We start from the raw sequence: 21,467 nt of genomic DNA, 5'->3' as shown, positions 1-21,467 counted from the left end.
CCCTCTACCTGGGGCTTCGCGAGGGATACGTGGAGGGGGCAGGGCATCCTCTTGGAGTACCGAGTGCAGGATGCTCTGGCGTTTCCTAGGTGACATGGCGCGCGCGGCACACAGTGGGTGTCCCTCGGAACCCTGGCGCTTCCTTGGAGCACAGCCTCCTGCTGTCACCGTGTCCACAGCACTGTCGTGTGCCGGCCGTGCTGGATCCCAGGGACGTGGCAGGGAGGGGGTCCTGTCCACACCTCCCCACCCCCAGAGGGAGCTCAGAGGGGCCGGCTGGTGAGAGGCGGGGGGACAGAAGTCCGCCCCTTCTGTCTGGGAGAGCCGGCCCTGCCCTGCCCACAGGGAGCCTCTTCCTTGGCCGGGAGATGACGGGGCCTGTGCTGAGCTGCCACCGCGGCGCGTGGAGTCACTCCTCCTGGGGGCCTCGGGGAGCACGGGGTCGGGGGTGGGGGACGCCCGTCGCGCTGACGCCGGCCCTTGTGTCCGCAGGCCTTCCTGACCAAGGTGTGGTGGGGTCAGCTCTGCGTGGACAACGGGCTCTGGCAGCTGGCCCTGTGCACGCTGGCCTTCCCGCTGCTCTACACGGGCCTCATCTCCTTCAGGTGCCGGCCTGGCTGCGGGCGGGGGCCGGGCGCTGGGGACCCGGGGGTCCTTGCATCCCAAACGCCCTCTCTCGGGGGTCCTCACCGCTGCCACTGACCCCAGGACGGAGGGGACTCATGCTTGGGGGAGGGCCCCCCGGGCCGAGATCTGCTGTCCCCCAGTACCCACGGGGGCCGAGCGCCACCCTGCCCGCACCATCCGCCGTGGCCTAAGTATTTTGTTACAGCCCGAAAAGAACCCGAGGGCCCTTCGGGGCCCCCTCTGTGGGGCCGTCTGGCTGAGCCCCGCCGAAGCCACGCGTGCAGGGGCGGCAGCCGCGTGCGGGTCCTGGGCCTCCCTTCTCTGCGGCATGACCCGTTGGGCTCAGGCACCTCACGGCCGCGGTCCCCCCACCCCGCGTCTGCCCCCAGGGACCGGCGGCTGCAGGCCGAGGGGGGCCTGCCCCGCATCCGCGCCTTCTTCAGCGCGCCCGTGGTCGTCTTCCACCTGAACATCCTGTCCTACTTCGCCTTCCTCTGCCTCTTCGCCTACGTGCTCATGGTGGACTTCCAGCCCAGGCCCTCGGGCTGCGAGTGCCTCATCTACCTCTGGCTCTTCTCCCTGGTGTGCGAGGAGCTGCGGCAGGTGGGGCCCTGCCCAGCCCCAGCCCCACCCACTGACCCTCCCGGCCCCAGGCAGCTCCCTGGGCTCGGCCACTTTCTCACGGTGGCCCTTGGCCCAGTGCCATCCCCGGCGAGACACACGGGGCCGCTGAGAGCCGGGCAAGGCCCCTCGGAGAGGGTGGCCTGCGGTCCACCAGCCACCCCTCCACCCGACCACCCCTCCCCGGGCACTGCTTTTTGCGTGAAACCCTCTCTGATCACCCCACACGGGATGCCCTCACCACGTGGCCTCCTGGACTTGGGGGGCGTGTGAGACCCCAGCTGCGCCATGAAGGGCCCTGCAGAGTGTGGGGTCCCGAGACCACTCTTGGGTTTGGTAATTCTCCAGAAGCAGGCCCAGCGCCCTGAGCCGGCCGCTGGCGGTTACGGGTGAGTGACCGCACAGGAGGCCACAGCTTAACATCGGCAGAGGGTCGAGGTGCCCGCAGCGTCCGTCCAAGGATTCTGGACACAGAGCTCCTGCTCTGTGCCCCCCTCCCCTCAGGGGGTCGGTCAGGTGCTGAGGGGTGGCCCGCCACAGCTCCAGCCCCTCTGGAGGCCAGGCTGGCCCTGCGTGGTCCAGGCCCCATCGTGAGTCCCGCTGGGAGACGACCTGGTGAACAAAGACCCCTTCCGGGCTCGGAGTCCTCCTCGGGGGCCCGGGACAGAAGGAAAGGCTGATCCTCATGGCTTGTCCCCTCCCCGTTGCCACACTGTCCCCACCTGCCAGTACCTGGAGGCAGCCGGTGAACGTGACCCTCAGCTGGTGTGGGGAGGGCCCAGCCCGCTGAGAGACGCCCGCTCAGGCTCGCCCCTGCTCTCTGCACTTGGCAGCCACGAGCCCCAAGATAAAGCCAGCTTAGCGCGCATGCGTCAACACCACCGCCCGCGGGGGACCCTAGGGCACCGTCAGGGTCCCCAGGAAGGAGGTGCAGGGCGGGCGGCCGGGCCCGGGGCCGCGCTGGCTCTGCGGGCCTCGCCTCGTCCCGCACGGCCTCCTGCGGCAGGAGCCCCCGGTCCCTGGGCCCCGGCCTCCCCGCGGGCAGCCCCAGGACAGAGGGCAGCCCCTTCTCCCGGAGTCGGCCCAGCGGTGCCGGGGAGGGGACCCGGTTGCTCCCGTGGGGCCGCCTGCCCCGCGCGCCCAGCCGCTGGGGTCCTGGGTGGGGACTCCCGCGGGGCAGGCCAAGCAGGGCCGCGGTCCCTCCGCCGTCTCTCCCTCCTCTGGGGGCCGCTGCAGGGGGCGGGGAGCACGCCCTGTGGGAGGGGAGCTGGCCCCTGACACCTTCGCTTGAGGCTGGGGCCAGCGGAGGCCACGTGTCCTGCCCGCGGCCCCTCCCCAGGAAGCCGTGGTTTGCTGGTTGCCGGGGCCGTGAGAGGGATAACGCGCCGGGCCCGCTGTGTCCCCGCCCAGCTCTTCTACGACCCGGACGAGGGTGGCCTGATGAAGATGGCGCTCCTGTACTTCAGCGACTTCTGGAATAAGCTGGACATCTGTGCCATCCTGCTCTTCGTCGCGGGGCTGACCTGCCGGTGAGCAGCCTCCCGTGTGGTGCCCGTCCCGTCCGTCCCGTCGGCGGCAGCCGCCCCACGGGGCTGGCTCTGGATGAGGCCACCGGCCAGGGCCCCCCGCGGGGCTCAGCGCCCCTCTGGATGCGTCCGTCCCGAGGGTGCCCCGCCCCCGCCCGGGGACAGTGAGGGAACCGGGGCGGAGACTCGGGGCTCCGTCACTGCGGGTAGCTGCCGTGTGCGTGCGCCTGCCTCCCAGCCCGGGGCTCTGGCCTCTCCGCTGCCCGTCAAGGCTGCGCGTGTCTGCCCTGCCGTGACCCGCTTTCTCCACCGGGCGAGACTGCCCGGCCCAGCCTTCTGGTTCCTGGGACGCCCATGCGGCCTGGCCTCTCTGCCCGGGGCTGGGCTTCTGGACCCTCCCGGAGGCCCTGCCCCTGAGCTCACAGCCAGCTTTAGTACGTTGGGGTCCCGGGGTTGCCCCCGGCCTGGGGCAGGTGAGCAGGAGGCTGGGGCCGGGCCCTTGGGGCGGCCAGCTGAGGCCCCTGCTTCTGCCCAGCCAGGCTCATCCCCTCGCTGCTGTACCGCGGGCGTATCATCCTCTCCCTGGACTTCATCATGTTCTGCTTACGGCTGATGCACATCTTCACCATCAGCAAGACGCTGGGGCCCAAGATCATCATCGTGAAGCGGATGGTAAGGGGACGAGGGGCCCCTGGTGCCAGTTGCACGCGAGGCGCCCCAGGGCTTCAGCACACCCCGTAAGACCCCCAGTCCCTGCCCTGCCCCTTGGGCTCCCAGCCCCGGGCACGCCCGTCTCGGGCCTCTGCCTGCATGTTGCCTCCTCCAGGCAGCCTTGCCTGATCGCCACAGCTCATTCCTGATCCCGGCTACAGCTCCTATCTCTCCCCTCCTGGGTCATGGTCACGTTGGACCCTTCCTGCACTTCAGGGGGCGCCCAGCGCACCTTTGGGGTGCTGGGGCGGCCCCAGGGCTGTTCCCCCGGAGCTCCCGGCTCTAGGCGTCCATGCCGTGGGCGTCGATGGAGCCCCCCTCCGCTGCAGGGCACACAGGGGCCCACCTGTGGGCAGTGAGGGTGTGGGCCTGCAGCCCGGTGTCTCCCTGTCCCCGCAGATGAAGGATGTCTTCTTTTTCCTCTTCCTGTTGGCCGTGTGGGTCGTGTCCTTCGGGGTGGCCAAGCAGGCCATCCTCATCCACAATGAGAGACGGGTGGAGTGGATCTTCCGGGGGGTCGTCTACCACTCGTATCTCACCATCTTCGGGCAGATCCCGGCCTACATCGACGGTACGATGGGCCCTGACAGCCTTGGGAAAGGAGGGGCCAGCCCAGCGGGGGTCCTGCAAGCTCACAGAAGTGGGGGAGGGAGGGCCCGGGGGCCGTGGCTCCTGCAGTGCCTGTGGCCGAAAGAGACAGGCGCACGCCGGGTCCGGCTGAGCAGGGAGGGCGTCAGCTGGCGGAGCCTGAGCCGTACCTCGCGGCTTCGGGGAGATGGGGCCCTGGGGCATCAGCTGACCCCCACCCCCCAGCATTAAATGCTGCCCCATTCCTTCTGTACCTCCCACTGCAGTCAGGAGTAAGCCCCCCTTCTCTGGACACAGAGAACACTCTCTGTGTACTGAGTTTGTTCTCTTGAACAGCTTCATTGAGATTTAATTCACATTACCATAAAGCTCACCGGTATGGAGTGTCCGCTGCAGTGGTTTTTAGTGTATTTACAGAATGTAATTTTAGAACATTTGCATCACCCCGAAGAGACACCCCGTGCCCATTAGTAGTCACTCCCCTTCCCCTTCCCCTCAACCGTAGGTGACCTCTAATCGACCATCTGTCTCTGTGGAACTTGCCTTTTCTGGACATTTCATATAAAGTGGATCATGTAATACATAGTCTTTTGTGTCTTGCTTCTTTTACTTGGCATAATGTTTTCAAGAGTCATCGTATAGTAGCCTGAATCAGCATTTAATTCCTTTTTGTTGCCAAATAATATTCCATTGGATGGATTTGCCACGTTCTGTTTATCCATCCGTAAGCTGGTGAACATTTGAGTTGTTTCTACTTTTTGGCTCTTATGACTAATGTGACTATGTTTTCTATAAATTTTTGTGTGGACACTTTGTCCTTTCTTTTGGATGTATACCTGGGAGTGGAATGGCTGGGTCACATGGTTATTCTATGTTTAACTTTTTGAGAAGCTGCCAAACTGTTTCCCACAGCAGCTGTACCTGCAGCAATGTGTGAGGTTCCAATCTCTCCACATTCTCGCCAACACTTGTTACTATCTGTCTTTTTTGATTCTAGCCACCCTACTGGGCGGGAAGTGTATCTCACTGTGGTTTGATTTGCACTTCCCTGATGGCCAATGATGTCGAGCATCTCCTCATGTGATTACTGAGCCATCTTCTTTGGAAAAATATCTGTTTCTATCCTTTGCCCATTTTTCAAGTGGGTATCGGTCTTTTCATCGAGTTGTAAGAGTTCCTTACATATGGTTACCAGTCCCTTATCCTATATGTGATGTGCAAGTATATCCGCCATTCTGTGGGTTGTCTTTTCACTTTCTTTATGTTGTCCTTTGAAGCACAAAAGTTTTCAGTTTTGTTGAAGCTCACCTTGTCAATCTCTTTGATCATCTGTGCTTTTGGTGTCATATCTAAGAACACACTGCCCAAGCCAAGGTCAGGAAGACTTATGCCTATGGTGTTATTCTCAAAGTTTTATCGCTTTAGCACCTACTTTTGGCCTTTGATCTATTTAGATTAATTCTGTATACAATGTAAGAGTCATTCTTTTACAGCAAGCATTCAGTTGTTCCAGCACCCTTTGTTGAAAAGACTATTCTTTCCCCACTGAGTTGTCTTGGCACCCTTGTCAAAAATCAATTGACCATGAATGAAAGCGTTTATCTCTAGGCTCTCAGTTCTATTCCGTTGATCTATGTGTCTATCCTTGTGCCAATACCACAGTCCTGGCTAGTATAGCTTTGTAGTAAGTTTTAAAATCAGGAAGCGTGAGTGTTTCACCTTTGTTCTTTTTTTCGAGATTGTTTTGGCCTCTGGGTCCTTGGGTCCACATGAGTTTTTGGGGCATCTTATCAGTTTTTCCAAAAAGAGCATCTAGGATTTTGACTGTAAACATGTGATGTCTTCCACTTATTTAGCTCTTTCATTTCTTTCCATAATATTTTTTTATTTTTCAGTGTATAAGTTGCACTTTTTTGTTAAATTTATTCCTAAGTGTTTTATTCTTTTTCGTGCTGTTGTAAGTAGAATTGTTTTATTAATTGGATTGTTTACTGCTTGTGTATAGAAATACACTATATTTTGTATATTGAACTTGTATCCTGAAACCTTGCTGAATTTCTTTATTAGTTCTAATAGTCTTTAAGTACATTTTTTGGAGATTTGCTATGATCATGTCATCTGCAAACAGAGATACTTTTACTTGCTCCTTTCCGATCTGGATGTCTTTTATTTCTTTTTCCTGCCTAATTATCCTGGTTAGAACCTCTGGTACAGTGTTGAAACGTATCAAGAACAAATGTCTTTATCTTGTTCCTGATCTTAGGGGAAAGCTTTCAGTCTTTCACTACTAAGTACAATGTGAGCTGTGGGTTTTTTGTAAATATCCTTCATCAGGTTGACGAAGTTCCCCTCTATTCCTAAGTTTCTTGAGTGTTTGTATTATGAAAGGGTGTTAGGTTTGTCAGAAGCTTTTCCTGCATCAATTGAAATGTTCATATGGTTTATTTTCTTTATATTATTAACATGGTGTATTATATTACTTGATCTTCAGATGTTAAAAGAACTTTGCATTGCTGGCATATATTTCACTTAGTCACGGTGTATAAATCTTTATATGTTGCAGGATTCAGTTTGCTAGCATTTTGTTGAGGGTTTTTGCATCTATGTTCTTAAAGGGTGTTGGTTCTGTAGTTTTCTTTTCTTGTAATGTTTTTGTCTGGTTTTGGTATGAGAGTAATACTGGCCTCGTAGAATCACTTAGAAAGTAGTCCCTCCTCTTTTATATTTTGGAAAAGCTTATGAAGGATTGGTCTTAATTATTCTTTAAATATTTGGTAGAATTCACCAGAGAAGCCATCTAGGCCAGGACTTTTCTTTGTGTGAAGTCTTAAAATTACAAATTCGATATCTTTACTTGTTATAGGCCTATTTATATTTTCTACTTCTTTTTCAGTCGCTTTTGGTAGTTTTTGTCTTTCTAGGAATTTTTCCATTTTTTATAAGTTAGCTAATTTGTTAGCATACAATTTTTTTGTAGTATTTCCTTATAGTTTATTCTGTTTTTGTAAGGTTGGTTGCAATGTCCTCTCTTTCAGCTATGATTTAGTCATTTGAGTCTTTCTTTTTTTTCTGGATCAGTCTAGCTAGAGGGTTGTAATTCTGTTCATCTTTTCCAAGAACCAGGTTTTGGTTTTGTTGATTTTCTTTATTGTTTTTGAATTCTCTAGTTCATCTATTTGCATTCTGCTCTTTATTATTCCCTTCCTTCTGCTTGCTCTGGGTTTACTTTACTAAAATGGAAGGTCATTTTATTGATTTGATCTCTTTTTTTAAAAAAATATAGGTATTTCTAGCTATTATAATGAGTTTCTATCTTAGAAAATTAGTAGCACGCTCAAAAATATATTTGATTACAGAACAATGCATACTCATTGCTAAAAAAATTTTAAATTCAAGTTAAGTATAAAGAAGAATGTTCAGAATCCTGCCTCCCAGAGTTAACCACTATTAACTTAGTATATTTTCTCAGAGATTTTTAAATGCACAAACAGAATATATATTTATGTTTTGTAATATTATATTGCAAATATTATAATAAAGGATAAATATTATCCTTTACTTTTCTGCAATTGTGTGGCTATATTTTGTTTTGTAATCACTCGTTCCACCTATAGGAGTGCTGCCTCTGTAGCTTTTCTCCTTTCTCGCGTCTCCCTTCTCTTTTTGATGGTTGTTAATTTTCTCTTTGAATCCTTTCCCACTGCATTTTGCTCCCCACGGTTGGGACCTGTGTCTTACGATGACACAGCCCCTCCTGGTGCTGCCCCCGCCTGGGGCCCAGAAAGTGCCCCGGTGGGATGGCTGGATCTGGGCAGGGGCACGTGCCGCCTGGAGTACAGGTCTGGCTCCTGGGCTTCCCTCGGCAGCCGCACTTCCCGCCCGCGGGGATGCTTGGGTGTAGACGGATGCCCCTCTTCGGGCTGCCCTCGCGCCTGAGCTGACAGCTGCGGTCGCCCCGAGGCGGGGGTGGCCGGGTCTGCGGGGTCACCGCCCGAGGACCCTCGTGCTTCCACTTGGCTTTCCTGGTTCATCTGCCCCCTCGCTCCCGATGCAGGCGTGAACTTCAACCTGGACCAGTGCAGCCCCAATGGCACCGACCCCTACAAGCCCAAATGCCCCGAGGTCGACGCGACGCGGCGCGAGCCCGCCTTCCCCGAGTGGCTGACGGTCGTCCTGCTCTGCCTCTATCTGCTCTTCACCAACATCCTGCTGCTGAACCTGCTCATCGCCATGTTCAAGTACGCGCCCCGCCCCCCGCGCCCGCCCCCCGCGCCCCGCGCCGGCCTGGCCGGTACACGCCCCGCGCCCGCCCCCCGCGCCCCGCGCCGGCCTGGCCGGTACACACACCCCGCGCCCTCCCCCCACCCCATGCGGTGTGGACGGGGCGGAGCCGGGACCCGGGGCCTGGCTCAGCCCGGCTCGACCGTGCGCGGCCACACTCTCTGCCCACCGCTGAGTCCGTCCGAGGCACTGCCGCGGCGGGACCGGCGCACGGGCCCCGTGCCCGGAGGCTGCGGGCTGGGGCACGCGCACGTCTCGCCCCTCCCACCCTGGAGGGAGGCGGGGGGTGCGGGGCAGCGACCTGGCTGAGGCCGGCCCTAGATGTGGCGGCGCGTGCCACACTTATTGAAAATCGGACGATGCGGGACGACCTGTATTTGCTCTCCATGGCTCAGGGCATGACCAGCCCCTCAGCGCCCCTCCCGGCCTCTGCAGAAGGGCCCCCGGGACCCGTGGTGACCCTGGTGAAAACCCCTTAATTCCTGGTTTGGGCACCGTTTCTCTTCCCTTTCATCAGCTAGCGTGATGAGGTTGCCACTTTCTGATTTACCACGTGTTCTGAACAGGGAGAGACCCTGACCTGTGCTGGGCTGTGGTAGAGACAGAGAGGCCAGAAGGCCGGCGGGCAGGGCCTGCATCCTGGCCCCGCCTGGCCTCCCTCCCTCCCTCCGAGGGCCTCTCTCTGCAAGGATTCGGGTCAGTTGAAGTCCATCCACAGACACACACGTTGCAGAGAATAAATGTGTCGGCCTGTCGAAGACACCGTCCCTTCTGTTTGTCACATTCAAGGGACGAGCCCCTCTTAGAGCGCAGTGCAGGACACTGTCCATCTCCCAACACACGCAGCTCTGTTTTACCCTCTAACGAGGTTTGTAGAAGCTGAAATCCAGGTCTTCTGTCTTCCTTCTCCCCTTGGCTCCCAGGAAGCTCAGAATTCCGAGGCTGGCAGTTCGGCCGCCTTTTCCTGCATCTGGAGTTGCCCCCCCGGGTGGTGTGTGTGTGCTCTTTATGGGCCGTCACGGCAGACACGCCGGGCAGTAACACGGGTGTTTTTGTAACCGTGTCTGGGTGGCCCGTGCTCCCCTGTAACCAGTGCTCCCTGCCCCCTGCAGCTACACGTTCCAGCAGGTCCAGGAGTGCACGGACCAGATCTGGAAGTTCCAGCGCCACGACCTGATCGAGGAGTACCAGGGCAGGCCCCCTGCCCCGCCCCCCTTCATCCTCCTCAACCACCTGCATCTCTTCATCAAGAGGGTCATCCTGAAGATCCCCACCAAGCGACACAAGCAGCTCAGTAAGCTGCCGTCTCCCTCATCCCAGAGCTGCGTCTGGGGCGCAGACGGGGTGGGGTGGGGGCAGCAGCTCCTTGGAGAGTTCTGGAAGCTCGGTGGGCGTGCAGACCGCTCAGGCCACCGACTTCCCACCAGCCCACTGGGGGCGGGTGTGGGCTGGCTCCTCCGGCCCCTCAGGGTCTCGGCCCCTCTCTGCGGGGCCCCGAGTGGGTCAGAGGCTCCCCTCCCCCGACAGAGAACAAGCTAGAGAAGAACGAGGAGGCGGCCCTCCTGTCCTGGGAGATCTACCTGAAGGAGAACTACCTGCAGGACCAGCAGATCCAGCAGAAGCAGAGGCCGCAGCAGAAGATCCAGGACATCAACGACAAGTACGGCACCAGGGCGGTCCCCTCGGGGTTCCTGAAACGTTTGCTCTTTGTCACACAGCACACGCGGCGCCGGGGGGAAGGGAGCTCAGGAACCCCGCACGCAAAAGACGAGAGCGTTTGGAAGTATTTTTCCTATAAAAACAGAGGCCGCGTCGGGTGCCATTCCTACGTTGTAGCGAAAGAAGACAGAAACCAAACAAACATTCCCCAGACAACGGTGCTGCGTCCCCCTCCTTCCAAAGTCCCCGGTGGTGCCCAGCGGTAGCTTTTCCCCCTTGTGACTCGGCTGTGGAACTCGTGGCAAAGCGAGGCAAGGAGCCAGGCGTGTGCGCGTCTGCACACCCGCGCCTCTCGCCCAGCCACGCCCCCCCCAAAGCCCGGGGCTGCTGGGGCAGCCTGTGAGCCGGGGGCATCCGCTGGCTGAGAGAGCTTCCCCTTGGGCCACTAGGCGGTGCTCATTCTATACGGAAACGTGTGGTATAAATACTTTCAAATTAAAAGGAAGATGCGTGAAATTAAGGCCAACAGAGCCTGGGCTGCTGGATCTGACAGGCCACCCGCCTGCAAAGAGGCACCAGGCTCTCTTCCCATCCCGCCCCCGGCTGGCCTGCGGGGCTCAGCTGTGTCCTCTTGCAGGGTGGACACCATGGTGGACCTGCTGGAGATGGCACATCTGAAGCAGTCGGGCTCCATGGAGCAGAGACTGGCCTCCCTAGAGGAGCAGGTGGGTTCCGGGCTGGGACCTCCGTTTCTGGGCACAGCTCCGATGGACCTGGAAGGTCGCTCTGTGGGGTGGTGCCTTTGAGAGTGCACCTACTGGGAAACCACCCAGGAGAAGGGGGCGGTGACGTCGGGGCCATTGCTCCCAACTGGCAGGGGCACCTTCTCCGTCCTCCAGAGAATTCCACCAAACGCTCCCCTGCCTGGGCTCTGCCACACCGCACTGTGTGGCGGCCACATCAGGGGCTGGTCTGAGGCAACAAACTCTTGACCTTCCCCTGGCCTCCTTGGAACTGTCCTCTGAGACAGCCGCTGCCTCCAGACTCTGCACCTGGAAACTGGGAGGGGGCCGTGGAAATTACTAACGGCCCTTGGCTGCTTTCTCAGGCTGCCAGCTATGCTGGGAGGGAGGGAGGCCATGGGGCCAGCAAGGATGCATATGGATGTCCGTGTGGACACCTGGACTGAGGGGCAGCATCAGAAAGCAGCATGTGGATGTCTCAGGGCAGCTCCAGATGAGAGAGCGGTGGCCAGTAGGCAACAGGAGAGCAGCCTCCCCCCGCCCCTCCCCCCTCAATGTCCACTGACAGCCCCCCCCATCAGCTGGGCAGCCCTGAGTGGCCTCACATCCAAGAGTCATTGCCTCATAGGCCAGCTGGGCTCAGGTGCCTGAGTGATGCTGAGGGACAGTAATGTGTATTAGTTCATCCATCCATCCATCCATCCAACCATCCATCCATCCATCCATCCATCCAACCATCCATCCATCCCTCCATCCATCCATCCAACCATCCATCCATCCATCCATCCACCCATTCCAACCATCCATCCATCCATCCATCCATCCATCCATCCATCCATCCAACCACCCATCCATCCATCCAACCATCCACCATCCATCCATCCATCCATCCATCCATCCATCCATCCATCCATCCAACCATCCATCCATCCATCCAACCATCCATCCATCCATCCCTCCATCCACCTTCCAGTCATTCATCTATCCATCTATCCATTTATCTGTCCATCCATCCATCTGTCCATCCATCTATTCATCCATCCAATCCATTCAGTCATCCATCCATCCATCCATCCATCCAGTCATTCATCCGTCCATTTAATTCTCCATCCATCCATCCATCCATCCATCCATCCATCCATCCATCCATCGCTCCCACATTTCCTGTGTGCCTCCTGCATGCCTGTCCAGAGCTGGCCTTGAGAATGTCAGGGTGACAGGCATCATCTCATCCTTGAGGATCCCAGTCAGGGGGAGGAACAGACATAAAGGTTCATTGTCACAATGTAGTTCAATAGGCACGCAGTGAAGGAGGTGGATGCAGGGGCTTCGGTCAGGGAGGCCTTGGGACTCCAGGACGAGGAGGGGTGGCCCAGGAAGAGGCCAGGTCCCCGCCCCTCCATGCCTCTCCTGCTGTGCCTTGACCCTGTGCCCCCCAACCCCATGGGCCTGCCCTGGGTTCCCCTCCTCACTCTGGGTGCTCTGGCCCCAGGGCCTGTGCCTTTTGCCACACAGGGGAACAGGGCGGGTGGGAGCTGGGTATCCGTGTGGGGGCAGGTGTTGACCAAATCTTGTTTGGGACGTGCCTTCCAGATGGCCCAGACGACCAGAGCGCTGCACTGGATCGTGAAGGCCCTGAGGGACAACGGCTTTGGCTCGGAGGAGGGCGTCCCCACCCTGGGTGAGTGGGTGGCTGTACCAGCAGCTGGTCTCTACCACCTGTGCTCTTCTGCGTCCGGGGATCCGTGGGGAGGAGATGCAGCAGGCCCAGTGCCTCGGGGAGCATGCCTCCCCACAGATACATGGGCAGAGTGTGGCCAAGCCCCCCGCTTGGCCAGGCTGGGGACTTCCAGAGGTCGCCTGGCCCGCAGCCCCATCCTCCTCCTGCACATCAAGCTACAAAGTGGGGGCAGCTCCAGCAGGTACCCGAGGCCCGGTCACTTCGACGGTGACAGAAAGAAAGTCTTTGTTCCTAAATTTGCAGTCGGCCAAGAAATGGGCCTGAGTAACCCTCCTGGGGTGTTGCTGGCCCCGAGGGAGCAGTGGGCCCTCCTCAGCTGGACAAGCTTCTGTAAGGGCCTGTGCGTCCAGCTAATTACTGAGAGCTCTGCTGGGAGCTGTCCAAGGCGGCGGTTGCCTGGCCCCAGGTCTCTGTCCTCCTGGGCCGCAGTGCTGGGGGCCCTGGGGAGGGTACCCTCTTTGGGGCTGGCATTCAATCCGGGCTTGGGGAGGTAGAGGCAGCCCAGAAGTTTGGGGGAAAGGACCATAGAGGATGGCCCCGTCCTGCGCGCCTGGCACCCGAGTCCGGGCCCAGCTTTGCCCACAGCTCCGTGGGGCTGTTCCCATTCCCAGCACCCCAGAAGGCCTCGGTGGGGCGGGACCCGGAGCTGGACGGCGGGCTGAAGGTGGAGGACCCGGGCGACGCCTACCACGTGGACGCCCGGCACCTCCTCTACCCCAGCTGCCCCGCCCAGCGTTTCCCAGTGCCTAACGAGAAGGTGCCCTGGGAGGTGAGTGCCTCTTCCGCCGCGTCCACCAGGCTGCAGGGGCCCGGTGTCCTGGCGGGGAGCAGTCCAGCCCCCTGGGCTGGATGAGCCCGCTGCGGCCTCACAGGGACGTGACAATAGGTGAGAAAACGTAGGCACGCGGTCCACGTGGCCAGAGTGGGTGGAGCTGCGGTTTGAGCCAGGACGCCGGTGGGCCTCCATCCACGCACAGCTGACTGCCCTGCTTGTCCGACCCCCTGTCCCCAGTGAACTGTCCCCACCCTGTTTCTGAGTGCCAGGGAGGCTGGAGGCGGAGAGAGAGAGGGAGAGATGGTTGAGGCATGTGGGTGCCCCGCCGCCATCTTCTCTCTGGTTTTCCTTGGACCATTCCAGGCTGTTACTCTTCCCCAGTCTCTGCCAGTGGGACCCCCTTCTCCCCTCTAGAGCCCAGCCTAGCCCCCCATCCCCCATCCCGGGGGCTGGGCCGGGTGTGTGCGTCCTCAGGCCTGCTGAGCTCGGGCTCCCGGGCCCTCTGGGCCGTCCCAGGGTCTTGCGCTCTGAGGTCAGCCGTCCTGGGTGCCAGCTGACCTGGGGTGGTGACCGACTGAGGGGAGCCCCCGTGTCGTGCAGACGGAGTTCCTTATCTACAACCCGCCCTTCTACACGGCCGACAGGAAGAACAAGGGCCTGGTGGACCCTGTCGGGGAGTGAGTGCCCTGCTTCCTGCCTGGACGGGCGGCCCGTCCTCCCTGGGGGCTGGGGCATGCTGGGAGGGCTGCGGCCGGGGAGGGGCCCTGGCGGTGGACCCCGGAGGGGTCACCGCAGCCGCTTTGCATCCCGCCGTCTTTGTCGGGGACGCGACCTCTCCTCTCGCTCCCAGCGCCCTGGAGCCTCTGTCCAGGATCAGCTACAACGCGGTGGATGGACGCCTGGACCGGCGCAGCTTCCACGGGGTCTACGCTGTGCAGGATGGGCTCCCTCTGTGAGTGCAGCCTGGCCCTCCTCCGCTGCCTCTGGGGGTTTCCTTCTGGGGTCAGGTTTCCTATCCGTCAAAGTGGGCGTTTTTCTGATAAAAACAAACAAAATACGGAAGAAAAGAAACATCCACAGAAGGCGTTTCCTTCGTGGGGAGGTGGGGGCTGTGGGCTGGCCCCGCTGGCCTGGGCGCTGCGCCCTCGTCCCCCGATGTAACCTTTACGGCTTCCGTTCCTGTGGTGTGGAAATGGGGTAAAACGTGGGCCGCCCGGCTGCCAGCTGCACCGATCGTGAGAATGAAGTGGGGGGAGCTGTTAAAGGGCCCCTGGGGTTACGTGTAGGGGACGGAGGTGTTTCCAGGTCTGCTCTCTGTAGGGACGGGCACTGAGCCCCACTGTACAGGTGAGGAATCACCATAAAGATGTCAGGTGGCCCATGGCGTCGGGCCCAGCAGGCACTTAGTGGGCGCCTACTGTGTGCCAGCCTGGGGTTTGGAGGTCAGAGGGCCTCCTCTGATGGGGTTTGCTGGGGAAGCAGCACCACAGGACGGAGGCCGAGGAAGGGGCAGTCAGCATGTGCGGAGGGACCGCAGATGGCCGGGACGTGGGGACTCCACGGAGCAGGCGGTCGCTGAGGGGACCTGGGGGGGCAGTGTGGTGGGCCTCTGGGGAAGGTTCTGAAACAGGGAGCAGAGGCTGTGGAAAGAGGCGGTGGGAGACGGATGGGGCAGGAGAACAGACGTGGCCAGGAGCGTCTCCAGCCCTGGACAGGGAAGGGGACGAGGGGCCCGTGGTGCTCAGGACGAGAGCAGGACGGAGCGTCACGGCGGGGCGGGGGCGACCGTCAGGTGCCAGGTCACAGGCCGGCCGAGGCCCTCGGACGCAGCACGATGGTCGGTGAGGCGCTCTCTGGGGGGGTCTGCGGTGGGGCTGGGCTTCTGCTGCCAAGGAGACCCCTTTCCTTTCCAACTCACACCAAGGCGACCCGAAGCCTTGGAGTCCCCCAGGGACAGGATTCGGGGTGGACAGCCCCAGTGGGTGAGGCGGAGCCGGCCAGACCGGTCAAGGGGCCCGTGGGCGTCGGGGGTCCGCTCCAGGGCTCCACACGGTGGCCTCCTCCCTGCTCCCGTCTATCCTGGGCCGGGGCAAGTGTGGGCGGAACCGGCACGTGCCCCATCAGAGGCCCCGCCTGCTGCCCCGGCCTGGCTCTCCAGCTGCAGGCGGCAGGCTGAGCAGACCCCTGTCCGCCCAGGAACCCCATGGGCCGCACAGGGCTGCGCGGGCGCGGGGACCTCAGCTGCTTTGGCCCCAACCACACGCTGCAGCCCGTGGTCACCCGGTGAGTAGCCCCAGAGGAGCACACGGTGTGCGCCACGCGCCCTACCCCGTAGTGGCCTGGATAAGCGTGGGCGCGCCCCAAAACACAGGGCAGGAGCGTCTATGCCCCCAGGAAAGCCCAGGCCCTTCCTGCCCCCAGGATGCCCTCACTTCCCTGTGGGTCCCCCTCCCTCAGAGGCCCCTTGGGGGAGGGACAAAGCCAGGGCCAGGGCTCACTACGCAGACAAGATGAAAATCCATATCAATCTACCCGTCATTTCCAAAGAGTCACAGAGGTGGAAGGGCTGGGTCCAGGGCACATGCTTCTTTAAGGCTCTTGATAGAAAAATCTTCTCCCGAAAGGCCTACCCATTCTAGTCAGACCAGCAGTTATGGGAGCAATGGTTACTATCTCTGTGCCCCTGGAGGAGGTGCCCAGGAGTGGGGGGCTGCCTTGGCCTCCCCCGCAGCGGGGGCGGGGCTGACATCAGACCATCCCTCCTGCAGCTGGAGGCGGAACCAGGACGGCGCCATCTGCAGGAAGGGCATAAAGAAGATGCTGGAGGTGCTGGTGGTGAAGCGCTCCCTCTCAGAGCACTGGGTGCTGCCCGGGGTGAGCCCGCGCCGCCGTCCCGCTCCTGGGGCCCTGCGTGCCTTTGCCCATTCCGCCCACTGAAGGAACACCAGCCACCTGTGGTCGCTGCCCTGGACAGCTCAGACTCTGTCCTTGGTTCGGAATGACAAAGGCCGGTCCTTGCCTTTTAGAGGGAATTCACCTTCCTAGTACCTTGTTTTGCGGTTGTGAAGACGGGTTCAGGTGCCCTTCGGGGTGTAAGCACTAATTGAGCACGTACTGCATCCCAGGGGGGCACCAGGCTCAGGGCTGCGGCTGCCTCGGAGGCTAGACTGGGTCTCCCTGCAGAGCTCAGGGGTTAGGGTCAGACGCGGCTCCCAGGTGGGTGTCTCAGGCGCACACCTGCCCCTAGCCCTGGGGCCCGAGCTGAGCCTGGGGCTGGGGACGGGGGTGCACAGGCCCTCAGCTCAAGGGCGGCAGCTCCTTGCAGGACCGAAGGCCGGCGTGCACCCCAGAGGCCTTGTGGTGACAGAATTGGGGTGTGGAAGGCCCTGGGCCTGGCCTGTCCAAGTGGGCCCAACCGCTCAGATTCTGACCCGTCCATCTGCCCTCTGCCTCCCACGACCCTGTCACTGCTCTGGGGTTAGAGTGGGCTGACCCTGGCAGGAGGACCGTGTCGCCCACCAGGCTCCCGGCTGGTCTCCGGGTGCAGCTCTGTCCGGGGTCCCCTCCTCTGAGCCTGTACCCGGGAGTCCATGATCCGCCCAGCTCAGCAAGAGGCCGTCGGGTTTCCCCACCACCCACCCGGTGGCCCAGCAGCTGCTCTGCTGTGACAGCAAGTTAATGGGTGGGGGGGGGGGCAGTGGTGCCACTGAGGGTCTTCAGACCCCGACCAGGATTCCAGGGCCCTGGGCGGCTCTCGTTCTTGCAGCCGTAGCCCCTGTGCCCTCTAGCTGAGGGAGCGCGGCTCTGAGCCCAGGCCCGGCCCTCTCCTCCCGCGGGTTCTCCGGCACCGTTCAGCCTCCCTGTCTGGCTCTTCGGTCTCTCCTGCCAACGGGCATCTTCTGAGCTGTGTCCCTGTGTCCCCTAGAGAGGTACTGAGGGGCATCTGACGGTCCCCGCCACCGCAGCCAGCGAGGGGCTTGGGCGTCTCCAGGGCCTGCGTGGATGGACGTGATGTGGACTGAGAGGGTCCCCTAGATGGATGGGGCGGGGAGTGCAGGTGCAGGCCCACGTCTGGGGCGTCGGGAGCGGCCAGGAGCCTGGTGTGCCGGAGCAGAGGCCGGAGGCGGGGACGGGGATATGCACGCAGAGGAGACACGGCCCGGCGGGTGGTCAGGGTGGTGGAGGTCGGGGGGCTGGCTCCCCTACAGTGCCCCGCGCGCCACAAAGGCCGTGCCACCCTCCTGCCCCGCGGGCTGACGTGGACCCTGGGCTCTGGGCAATGTCACTCCGGCCCCGAGGCAGCTGCTGCCAGACACTCGTCCGCCTGTGGCTCCAGGGGGCTGGCCCGCTGCCCACGCCGGGCAGGTGGCCAGAGGAAGCAGGTCCCCAGACAGCCGTGCTGACCCGCGCCTTCCTCCCTCTCTGCGCAGGGCTCCCGGGGTCTGGGGCGTCGGGAGCGGCCAGGAGCCTGGTGTGCCGGAGCAGAGGCCGGAGGCGGGGACGGGGATATGCACGCAGAGGAGACACGGCCCGGCGGGTGGTCAGGGTGGTGGAGGTCGGGGGGCTGGCTCCCCTACAGTGCCCCGCGCGCCACAAAGGCCGTGCCACCCTCCTGCCCCGCGGGCTGACGTGGACCCTGGGCTCTGGGCAATGTCACTCCGGCCCCGAGGCAGCTGCTGCCAGACACTCGTCCGCCTGTGGCTCCAGGGGGCTGGCCCGCTGCCCACGCCGGGCAGGTGGCCAGAGGAAGCAGGTCCCCAGACAGCCGTGCTGACCCGCGCCTTCCTCCCTCTCTGCGCAGGGCTCCCGGGAACCGGGAGAGATGCTGCCCCGGAAGCTGAAGCGGGTCCTCCAGAGAGAGTTCTGGCCTTCCTTCGAGAGCCTGCTGACGCAGGGCACGGAGGTGAGGCGATCTTCCTGCTTTGCTCGCACCCGTGCGTCTGGGGCCCTGAGGTGTGGGTCGTGACAGCTGCGGGGCGGGCCGCGTGGCCTCCGGGAGGGACCCACGCGGCCGCGGCTCTGGGCCCCTCGCCTTGTCTCTCTGTCTGGGTTTGCTCCTCTCGAGATCCAGCGGGGGCCACGGCCTCTGCCGCCCTGGGGCCGGGGCACGCCTGGTGTCCGGCCCGCACTCCCTCTCGTCCTGAGCACAGCTGGACACAAAGACGTATCTCGCTTTTCGGGTGATTTGCACAGGCCATAGTTTTAGGTGCACATCTCCGAATCCACCTCGCCCTTTTTCAGGACCACGTGGTAATTTGTGCCGTGATTTATTTAAACAGTCCTCCAAGTGGGCATCTGAGTCGTTGCTGGTTCTGCCTCTGTGGCGTCTCAGGATGAAATAGGCAATGGCTGACGTTTACGGCTTTGACCTACAAACCAAGCAGTTTCACATGGCTTGTCCCCTGCAGCCCCACAGGGAGCACTGCCATCTCTCTTTTCCTGCTTTGTAAAAATAAACTTCTTTATTTGTTGAGGCAAAATCCAAACAACATAAAAGGAGCCATTTTGAAGGGAGCAGTTCGGTGGCATTTAGTACACAGGCAGCGTGGTGTGGTCACCACCTCTGTCTAGTTCCAGGACATCCCATCACCCCGAAAGGAAGCCCATACCCATCGGCAGTCACTCCCTTCCCTCCCCCAGCCTCTGGCACCCACGAGGCTGCTTTCTGTCTCTGGGGACTTGCCTGTTCTGGACTTTTATTATAGGCGGGATCATATAGCGTGCAGCCTTTGGCGTCTGGCTTCTTTCACTTTGCGTAATGTTTTGAGGCCCACTGGCCCTTTTTAACCCTTCCAAGGACAGTCGAGGCAGGTCTGGGTACCAGGCCAGAGACCAGAAGGGAGATGAGTGAGGCTGTGGGTCCCCACGATGTGTCTCAGTCAAGCCGAAGGTGGTGTTGGGGGCAGGTGGACGGGGTGGGGGAGAGCCAGGCGGGGCTTGGGTGCAGTGGACAGCTGTGCTCAGAGCGTCCCAGACCCGGACCGGTTGCAGAGAAAGCATGGGGCCCCTTCCTCTGGGAGAAAGCCGGGGGGGGGGGTGCTCAAGGGTCCATCAGGCGAAACAGCTCACACCTGTGCTGCCTCCCAGGTGTACAAAGGGTACGTGGATGACCCAAGGAACACGGACAACGCCTGGATCGAGACGGTGGCCGTGAGCGTCCACTTTCCAGACCAGAGCGACGTGGAGCTGAAGAGGCTGAACTCTGTATGTGGCCTGGGTCTCAGGCTCTGAGGAATGGGGGGACCGGGGGCATCAGTGCTCCGGAGAGCCTCGGGGCCTATAGGGAGGGGTCTGAGGGGTTCCGGGGCCTGGGGCCAGAGCTGGCCAGGACCAGAGAGTGGGAGCTGCGGGGGTCAGAGTTGTGCCCAGAGGGTACCAAGGGGGCATCCGGGAGAGGCCAGAGGGCAGCAGCAGGAGGCTGGGGCGCAGTCGGGGCTGGCCAGGAACCCTGGGGGCCTCCAGGCTCGCACCCAGGGGAGGCTGGTTCCAGCACTTTTGTGGGCTTGCCGTCCCCTGTACTTAGATCAGTGCTACACATCCCTAATCCAGAACTGGGACCAGGAAGTCCCAGGGAACAAAACCTGGGCTGTGTCTGCAGGACAGAAAACCCCAGAACAAGGCTGCACCTCTTCTCTCTCCTCCTTCAGTGGTTTTTAAGGCTTTGTGGGCATCTCCTGGTCTGTGCCTGTGCGTCAGGAGGATAGAGCAAGCGGCCGCGGGCCTGGCCTGCGGCAGGGCCGGGAGCCCGGTCGCGGGGTCCCCGCCACCCGCGCCGTCTGTAGTCGCAGGGTGTCCGGGTGGGGCGGGGCCGGCTCCGCAGGGAGTCAGTCCACCCCTGTCCTCGCAGCACCTGCACTCCTGCGAAGCGGGGGTGTCCATCCGGTGGCAGGTGGTGGACGAACGCATCCCGCTGTATGCCAACCACAAGGCCATCCTCCAGAAGGCGGCCGCCTTGTTCGGGGCCTACTACTAACCTGGGGACGCAGCCCGGGCGGCTCTGCGGGGCCGGCAGAGCTGCTGCATCCACGGCCCGCTCGGATCAGCAGCCCCTCACGCCCAGCTGTTGAACCGGGAGGCTTTGGGGTGCCCTGGGAGGAGAGCTGAGCAGGGCGCAGGCGGGCTCCAGCCACGAGGCGGGGCCTCAGGGTTGGGGTGACCACGGGGACCCCACCAGCCAACACTGCTTCTCCCGAGCCTGCTGGTGGCCAGTGGATACCCTCCCGGCCACATCCTGTGAGCAGCACGTCCACCGTCAGAGGTGTCTCCACCCAGGGCTGGCACTTCCTGGAGAGTCGGGGCTCCCCTGTGGCCTCCTCCTCAGGCCCACACCCCTGAGAGGGCCTCCACCGTGACCTAACTCAGCCCCTTGCCTGGCCTCGGTGGGGGCGCCACGGGACCCATTTCCCTTGGCTGTCAGGGCTGAGCCCCTTAGCAGGGCAGGAGGCGCAGGCAAGCTCCGGCCTCCTCCCGAGATGCAGAGGCCTCTGCCTGTGTGCTGCCCCGGGACCCAGGCGGGGAGGACGCAGACGCACCGGGCGGGCGGGGGCTCTCCCGCACATGGTGCCCCCAGCCCCCACCCTGAGAGCCCGGGAGGAGCGGGCGGTAGGTGTGGGCTGAGGGGCCACCCAGTTCAGCATCAGCGACTCCTAGGCCATCAGCTCAAGCCATCAGGAGCCGTGGAATGTTGTGAAAACCCCACATTAAATCCGCTGTCCTACACCAGCCTCGCCCGCCTCTTCTGTGCTTCCCTCAGATAAAGTTATAGACACAAGCAGTGGTCGAGGGGCTGTGTCTGGGTCACCAAGACCTCACCCAGCCCACAGCCAAGCTTCCTGGGGCCTGAGGGGGTCTCCTGTGGACAGCCTGCAGCCCCTCCGGTCCAAACTCATGATTTCTCCTCCAATCAACACCCCCCCCAACACACACACACACACACACACACACACACACACACACACACACACACACACACTACCTCTTCCTCATTTCCTAGACCCCGGCTCTGGCCCCCAGCTTGGGACTCAGCCCCTTGCGCCTCCCCACTGGCCCATACCCTGCAGGCGCTCAGCCACTGTGGGGGCCTTGGTTTTTTATCTAGAATCTCATATCCAGCCAAACTAGTGTTCAACTGGCAGCACCAAACAAAGACCTTTTAGAAGGGTAAGGACCCAGAAAGTGTGTTCCTCATGCACCCT

General features: G+C 60.9%; 1 protein-coding gene and 1 non-coding gene across 3 annotated transcripts; both read left to right on the top strand.

Annotated features, from left to right (window-relative positions):
• The first annotated feature begins 1,054 nt into the window (after window positions 1–1,054).
• TRPM2 (transient receptor potential cation channel subfamily M member 2) lies at window positions 1,055–20,982 on the top strand. Of its 2 annotated transcripts, XM_028492729.2 has the most exons (12): window positions 1,055–1,230; window positions 2,659–2,777; window positions 3,314–3,446; window positions 3,885–4,056; window positions 8,128–8,311; window positions 9,467–9,648; window positions 9,882–10,014; window positions 10,651–10,738; window positions 12,350–12,437; window positions 13,109–13,266; window positions 13,873–13,949; window positions 14,123–14,307. In XM_028492729.2, the coding sequence occupies exons 1-12, from the start codon at window positions 1,144–1,146 to the stop codon at window positions 14,226–14,228; spliced, it is 1,527 nt and encodes a 508-aa protein (XP_028348530.1). In that variant the 5' UTR covers window positions 1,055–1,143; the 3' UTR covers window positions 14,229–14,307. The 2 variants fall into 2 exon arrangements, with proteins under 2 accessions (XP_028348530.1, XP_028348529.2); XM_028492728.2 differs by lacking the exons at window positions 1,055–1,230; window positions 2,659–2,777; window positions 3,314–3,446; ... (2 more) ...; window positions 9,467–9,648; window positions 9,882–10,014 and adding exons at window positions 15,469–15,555; window positions 16,041–16,146; window positions 18,074–18,175; window positions 19,360–19,476; window positions 20,120–20,982 and having other exon boundaries at window positions 10,511–10,738; window positions 14,123–14,224.
• On the top strand, window positions 18,041–18,117 carry LOC112064035 (Z6 small nucleolar RNA). Its single transcript, XR_002891328.1, has one exon. It is a non-coding gene; the product is annotated as a Z6 small nucleolar RNA (small nucleolar RNA).
• Window positions 20,983–21,467: the final 485 nt, after the last annotated feature.

This window comes from Physeter macrocephalus, chromosome 8 (assembly GCF_002837175.3).
Source record: "Physeter macrocephalus isolate SW-GA chromosome 8, ASM283717v5, whole genome shotgun sequence".
Taxonomy (NCBI): Eukaryota; Metazoa; Chordata; class Mammalia; order Artiodactyla; family Physeteridae; genus Physeter; species Physeter macrocephalus.
Note: the sequence above shows the minus strand (reverse complement) of the source record. Positions and strands in the feature narration are given on the sequence as shown.

What these genes read in the sequence shown, in the direction of transcription:
- TRPM2 (XM_028492729.2), top strand. Translation starts at nt 1,144, where the DNA reads ATGGTGGACTTCCAGCCCAGGCCCTCGGGCTGCGAGTGCCTCATCTAC. An exon ending in TGTGCGAGGAGCTGCGGCAG is followed by an intron (nt 1,231 to 2,658) that starts GTGGGGCCCTGC and finishes GTCCCCGCCCAG; the next exon opens with CTCTTCTACGACCCGGACGA. An exon ending in ATCCAGGACATCAACGACAA is followed by an intron (nt 10,015 to 10,650) that starts GTACGGCACCAG and finishes GTCCTCTTGCAG; the next exon opens with GGTGGACACCATGGTGGACC.